Here is a 7,299-nt window from a genome sequence, read left to right on the forward strand (position 1 = left end):
CGGGAGCGCGGCCCCGCCGCCATCTTCGCGGCCCCGCCCCGCGCGCGAACCTTCCGGGGCGGGGCCGGCGCGCGCCGTATGCAAATCACCCCCTGAGCCCCAACCAATGAGGGAGCGCGCCGCGAAGGGGCTGCCGGCGCAGGCGCGCTGCGGTCCTGCGGAGCGCGTGGCTGGACGCGCAGGCCCCGCCCCCTCCCGGAGCCCCGCCCCCCGGTCCCGGTGCCCCCCCCCGTCCCGGTGCCCCCCCGTCCCGGTGCCCCCCCCGTCCCGGCTCCCCCCCGTCCCCTGTCACCCCCTTCCTGCCCGTTCCCCCCCCGCTCCCCGACGGCGCAGCAGAGCCGGGACGCCGCGGCCGGTCACAGTCCTTCCGCTTTAATTGTTACGGCGGTGAGGGGCGGCATCCCCCCAGCACAGCACTGGGACCCTCGGGACAGTGGGGAGCACATCCCGCCCGGCACCGAGACCCCCGGAGGGCGCGCTCCCCCGGCACAAGGACCCCCGGGAGCACATTCCGCCTGGCACTCTCGGGATCTCTGGAGCATATCCTGCCGGCACCAGGACTCCCGGCACCGTAGGGAGCATGTCCCCCCCCCGCACCGGGATCCCCGGGAGCTGCCCCCGGGAGGGGTTGGGCCATACCCCCGCGGGAAGGAGCGCCGGGGGCACAGCCACCCGTGGAGCGGCCGTGGGGACACTCCGTGCAGGGCCGGGGGGGCACCGGGACCCCCCTAGAGGTAGCTGAGCCTCCACTCCTGCAACAGCCCCGGCCCCAGAGCCCCAGCACGAGGTGAGGGGACCTCCCGGGACCCCTGGGCCTACAGCCCCTGGGGGACACAGTCTGGAGCCCGGCCCCTCTGGTTCCGATGTATTGGGGTGAGCTGAACGCAGAGCCCCAGGTGGGCTGGGGGGCTCCCCAGGTGTCCGAGCGTGGCCTGGGGCCCCGGGAGCGGGTCTGGGCCGCGCTATCTGCGGTACATGGCGAAGGCCACGAAGGTGACGAGCAGGGTGAGCCCGGCCAGGCAGGTGGTGGCGGTGGCGGTGAAGACGTGGCGGTGCTGCAGCTGCAGGTACCAGAGCAGGGCCAGCAGCAGCACGAAGAGTGGCAGCGCCAGGCTGCCCACGCCCAGCGCGGCAGGCGCGGGGCCGCGGGGGTCCGGGGGGCCTCGGGCGCGGCAGGGGCGGCACTGGGGCGGGGACAGGTGGCAGTGCAGGACACTCAGGTGGCCCAGGTGCAGCCCCGCCAGGCTCTGGGCGTCGTCGCGCAGCAGCTGCCCCTGGTAGATCAGCCGGACCTGCTGCTCCTGCCCGGGGAAGTAGGTCCTGGAGGGGACGAGGACAGGGGTGTTGCCGCTGGACAAGGGACAGGGGTGTCACCGCTGGCAGAACAGGCCTCTCCACCCACCCTGTGCCATTGTGCCCACTCGGACCCTCCGCCCCACCTGCACACCCGAGCCCATGTCCCCATTACCCCACTCCCAGTGCCACCCGCCAGCACAGTCCCCTCCATCCTCCTGTGGACGTGCCCACTTTGACCTCCACCCTGCCCTGCACGCTTGTGCCCCTGTGTCCCTCCAGCTGTCACCTGCCAGGGCACTCCCCTCTGTCCACCCCTGCCCCTCTGCACAGCTGTGCCCGCACATCCTCATCGCCCGCCCCAGGGCTCACCTGCCAGCACGGGCTGTCCCACGGCCACAGCGCCGGGCACAGACACCCGGGACAAGCCCACCTGCCCCGGGCACAGCTGTCCGCTCCCGGGGGCCCCCGGGCCGGGACACGTCGGCGCTGCCCGCCCCCCTCACCTCTTGAGCGCCCCGACGGTGTCCCCGGGGCGCACCCGCGCCAGGCGCTCGGTGTCGTTCAGGAACTTGAGCCGCAGCACCAGCGTGGGCTCGGCGGGGCCCTCGGGGGCGGCCGCGGGGGGCTCCCGGTGCCGCAGCCCCGCCGCCTCATCGGGGGCCGCCGCTCCCTCGGCCGGGGCCGCGGCCGGGGCCGGGGCCGGGGCCTTGCGCTCGGTGGGGGGCCGCGCTCGGACCCGCCTCGGGCGGCGGCGCCGCGGGCTCGGGGGCGCGCGTGGAGGCCCAGGCGAGCCCCAGCACCGCGGCCGCCAGCAGCAGCGCGAACAGCACCGTCACCTCGTCGCCCACGCCCTCGATCAGCGCCATGGCGGCGGCCGGGCCGGGAGGGCGCTCCGAGCGGGGGCTCCGGGCGGGCGCGGCCTCAGCCCGCGGGGCCGCGGGGAACCGGGGCCGCGGCCGCACCGGGCCGGACTCGGGCCGCCATCGCGCCGCTTCCGGCCGGGCGCGGGGGGCGCCGGGACGTGTAGTCCTGCGGCACGGCAGAGCGCTCGGGCGCGGGGCACGCCGGGAGCTGTAGTCTGCCGGCAGGCGCCATGGCGGGGTTGTGCCGCGCGGGGCACGCCGGGAGTTGTGGTCCCGTCGGGCGGGGGGACGCCGAGAATTTTAGCCCAGCCCCTTCGCTGTGCTCAGGCACTCCTAGTACGATCCCGGTCACTTCCAGTCAAATGTCAGCTGCGCTCGGCGTGCTCCTGGTTGCTCCTGGTCACCCCCACTACGGCTCCAGTCACTCCCGGTATGAACCGAGTCACTTCCAGTAGGGCTCCAGTCACTGCCTGCATGATTCCAGTCACTTCCAGTCACTCCCAGTATGATCCAAGTCTCTCCTAGATATTCCCAGTATTATTCCAGTAATTCCCAGTCTGATTCCAGTCAGTTCCAGTATGATCTCAGTGTTATCCTAGCATTGGCCTAGCTGCTCCCAGTATGATCCCAGTTGCCCCCAGTGTGGTTCCAGTTGCCCCCAGCATGGTCTCAGTTGCTCCTAGTCACCCATAGTATGGCTCCTGTCACTCCCAGTATGATCCCAGTCACTTCCAGTCACTACCAGTATGATCTCAGTCCTTTCTGGATGCTCACAGTGTTATTCCAGTGACTCCCAGTATGAAACCAGTCACAAACCAGGATAAAATCAGGAGGCAGCAGCGTGCAAGGGCAGCCCCTTCCTGCTGGGAGAATCCGAGGGGGCTGGGGGGCTCCCAGGAGGGAAGTCACGACCTCCCTTCCAGGATCCTGTATGGGAGCTGCCTGGGTGGGAAGCACAGGTGAGGCTGTGCCAGCCTGGAGCTGCCGAGCGGATCCCGGGGCTGTCGCAGTGATGGATGTGAGAGCAGCAGCAGATTTCAACCACGACTGATCTGTGCGGGTGGAGAACTGGGATTTATCCCTTCCCCATGTCAGAATGAGCCTGAACACGCCATCAGAGGGGTTGTGGCTGCTCAGATTTGAGGGTTTATCCAGTGGTTCATCCCCTCTCCGCTAAATCCAGTGTCTGGTTGTCACTGTGGATTTGTCTGGCTTCAGCTCCCAGAGGTTGAGACTTTTCCATCCTCCCAGCCTCGATTAAGGAACCATTTAATATTCCCATGAAAGCACATCCAGTCACCCCTCAATTTCCTGGGAAAGCTGAGCAGACTGTGCACCTTAAATCCACTGCCAAGGGAGCACGGAGCCCTCGAGTTATCCTGCTGGGGGCTGCTCCCAATCCCTTGGATTTTTCAGTGTTCTCTCAGTATATCAGTGGTATAAAGCAGTGGCTGGTTCTGGAGCTGCTGCTCCAGAGGTGGGGCCCCCCTCCCCTGCCTGGGCTCCCCGAGTGGCAGTGAGGTGGCCCTGGGGGCTCCTGGGCAGCAGCACCCAAAGGTGCCCCAGCCCCTTCCTGCAGCTCTGTCCCCACTGGGCTGGGGGATGAGCTGGGGGCTCCGGCCCTGTGGCGACTGAGGGGTCCAGACTCCATTCTGGTGCAAAATGAAGACCTTTATTTTAACAATGCATAAGCTTATATACCCTGGGCAGAACAATAGATAGTTCAAGCTGAACAACTGGTAGTTTTCTACTTTTGCTTACTTTCTCAAACTACATAATTCAGCATAGGTTTTAACAGATACAATTAACTACAGTTTTTAGCAACCAAGGTCTTTCTTGCAGTCTTGTATCTTCTTTCTTCCGTGTCTTCTTCTCTTGCTTACTGTTCCCACGGCTTTCTGCCAACCAGTGCAACAATGCCCACTGTCCTGGGCCCGAGGGATGTGACACTGTTCTCCTCCATACGGCCCCTCCAACACAGGAGGAACCAGTGTGGGTACAGGCCCAGGGCAGTGCCTGTCCCCTGTGCCGGGTGCTGCTGAGGCCCCACCTCAAATCCTGGAGTCATTTTGGGCCCCTCAACAAGATATTGAGGAGCTGGAGCATGTCCAGGGAAGGGAATGGAGCTGGGGAAGGGGCTGGAGCACCAGAAGTGGCTGAGGGAGCTGGCAGGAGAAAAGGAGGCTCGGGAGGACCTTCTCCCTCTCTGCAAGTCCCTGACAGGAGGGGGGAGCCGGGGGGGGGGTCGGGCTCTGCTCCCAGGGAACAAGGGACAGGAGGAGAGAGAACGGCCTCAGGCTGTGCCAGGGGAGGGTCAGGCTGGATATTGGGAGAACATTTCCATGAGAATGGCTGCCCCGTTGTGTTTCTGCCTTTAATCTGTCGGGGTTCATAGTCCCCTCCATTTCCTCTTTACTCACCAGTTCACCTTTTCTCAGTGTTTCTCAGACAGACACTGAGGCTGAGACCCCTCCTGCCCTGCTGGCATTTTCAGAGTCACTGGCCCTGTGCCCTGGTTGGAACCCCCAGCTCCCTCTGATTGGTGCCCAGGGGAGTTTAATCCGCCTTGCTCCATTTTCAGCTTCTTTTCACAAAGCCCAGGTGCCTGCACGGTTCAGCTCCTGTGAACTGAGGTCTGAGACCAGAGGGGGGTCACAGAGGGATCCTGCCCCAGGTTCCTGTGACCACCCCAGTCCAGCCCAGGAGAGGATCTTGGGGTGCAGCACCTGGACACCTGTGGGAGCAGGACGTGTCCCAGCTGTCACTGAGCCCCACGGGGTGGCCTGAGGTGGCTGATGGTGTCACGAGGGGTCACAGCAAGGGACACAGACAATCGTGGTCCTTCAGACTGAGGTCGCCTCACTAGGCCAGTGGCCACCTCGTGTCCTTGGCACAGCCCCGGGTGTGATGCTCTGCTCCTCTCTGCTCCACACCAGAGGCTCGCGGGGGGGTGAGGGGGGAGGGCACAGCGGGATGCTGCGCCCGGGTGATGGATTTTGGATTTGCAATTTGACGGCCACACGGTGCAGATCCGGATGGGATTAACGGTGGGGCTGGTACCTCCACGCTCCAGAGCGAGATTCACGAGCTGCAGCTATTCCGGGGAAAGCTCCTGGCTGATCCCCGGCCCGGAGAGGACGGTCCCTGTCACCGGAGGGTGACATTAAACAGCTCCCTCCCACCGAGCCGCTGCTGCCGTGCACCGAGAGCCGATGGGTTTGGGAACAGGAGCCGCTGCCGGGCGGGGTGTAGCCCGAGCCCCTGGGGAGGGACGGGGCTCCTGCTCCCCTCGGTCCAGGGAAGAGGAGCAGTGTCCCCAGCAGTGTCCCCAGCAGTGTCCCCCAGCAGAGCCCTTGGCTCTCATGACAGAGATGTCTCCACAGAGATGAAGCCCCAGTTCCTATTGCGAGAATGATCAAGGACCTCAGGGCCTCCAGTGCCCTGAGAAGCCCCAAAGCCCTGGAGAGCCCTCTGGGATGCCCCCTCTGCCCATGGAGCCCAGACACCCTCTGGAGCTCAGCCCCGGGCCTTGGCCTCCCCTCGGCTCTGTTCTGGGGGTGCTGCTCCCCAGCCCTGCACCCCACGTGGGCATCGGGGGGCTGCAGTGGGGACCCTCCTGCTGCCCCACACGGGCTCTGGCACTGTCTGGTGTCACGGAATGGTTTGGGTGGGAAGGGGCCTTCAAGCCCATCCCGTTCCACACCCCTGTCATGGGCAGGGACACCAGAGGCACTGGAGCGGCTGGTCTGGGGGTGGGAGCAGCGGCAGGAGGAGGAGGAGGAGGAGGAATAGGAGGAGCGGGAGAAGGAGGAGGAGGCGGCATCGCTGCTCTTGGCAGCGGCACCGTTTGAGGCACTCGCGAACGCAGCGTCAGAGGGAAACGTTGCAGATGGAGCTGAGAAAGTTGAGGATCTGAACGTGAAATTCACCCTGAAAAGCAGTTTCGATCCCTGCGTGTCTCCTGTCCACAGAGAGTGGCCGGCTGGCCATCCCTGAGGGAGCGTTTGCTCCCGAAAGTCCCCGTCTGGTCCCCAGCTACTCCCGCCTTTGAACTTTTCCCCTTGTTTTCCATTGAAGTTCCCTCCAGGTTTTATCCTATCCCTGTGCTAAGCCCCAGCTCCATCTGTTTGTTCTGCTCCCTCTGCTCCTCTGTTCTCCAGTGCCAGCCCCAGTCCTGCTCCACAGGGGCTGTCAGGGACAGGATCCCCTCGACCCCTGTGCAGGCTTTGGCCGGGGGATGCTCTATCCCAGTGCCTGCTGTGCCTCATCCCATCCCTGTGCCCTGTGTCCTGCTGTGTGGTGGGAGGTGGTGGGGACCTGAGGGACCCCCAGTGCTGGGGGACACTGGTGGCCCAAAGGGACGCAAAATGTTCTCTCAGGGTGGTCTGTGAACACCCCCACAGGGGGTGAGAGGCCAGGACTGCAGGGGGGCATCACACATCTCTGCTGGAGGAGGACAAGGGGAAGGAGGAGGAGGAGAAGGAGCAGAAGGAGAAGGAGGAGATGTGGGGGTGGCCACCAGTGCCCACCTGTCAGGGGAAAGTCACCTCAACCTGTCCCTGCTGCCACCTCAGCCAGATGAGGGTGAGGTGAGAATGAAGGACAATGTCCTATCCCTCACCAGGAATAAATCCCAGAATCCCTGTCTGTGAGGGTGATGTGGAGGAGGGAACTGCGAGCACATGGAGTGTCCAGATATTCCAAGGGGCTGAAATGGAGGCAATTTATAAATGTTTATGCGTCAAACTGACCGAGGGCAGGGTTAGGTGGGGTACTGGGCAGAAATCTTTCCCTGTGAGGGTGGGTGAGGCCCTGGCACAGGTTGCCCAGAGAATGTGTGGCTGTCTCATCCCTGAAAGTGCTCAAGGCCGGGTTGGTCAGGGCTTGGGGAACCCTGGGATAACGGAAGGTGTCCCTGCCCAGGGCAGGGAGTGGAATGAAATGAACTTTAAGGTCCCTTCCCACAAAAATCATTCTGGGATGATGATGATGATAGCAGGAGATCAAGAAAATGGCTGTGAGCAAGGACAGAGAGACCCCCCGCGAAAAACGGGCTGGAGAAAGTCCAGGGCATGGCCAGGCACTGCCGTGCCAGGACGGCTCCGCAGAGCGGACATGGACCCATCAGAAACGTCAGGAA

At 64.4% G+C, this 7,299-nt stretch overlaps 1 protein-coding gene across 1 annotated transcript; it reads right to left on the minus strand.

The window, feature by feature from the left end:
• Positions 1-356: 356 nt before the first annotated feature.
• Positions 357-2,298, minus strand: TMUB1 (transmembrane and ubiquitin like domain containing 1). The gene is given in 3 exon segments (XM_051773014.1): positions 357-1,320; positions 1,800-2,015; positions 2,017-2,298. Coding segments are annotated over 3 exon segments (720 nt in total). The 5' UTR covers positions 2,163-2,298; the 3' UTR covers positions 357-962.
• Between the last annotated feature and the right edge of the window lie 5,001 nt (positions 2,299-7,299).

Source organism: Manacus candei, unplaced genomic scaffold (assembly GCF_025592945.1).
Source record: "Manacus candei isolate 608988 ecotype Guabito, Panama unplaced genomic scaffold, ASM2559294v1 h1tg000164l, whole genome shotgun sequence".
In the NCBI taxonomy this organism is placed as follows: domain Eukaryota; kingdom Metazoa; phylum Chordata; class Aves; order Passeriformes; family Pipridae; genus Manacus; species Manacus candei.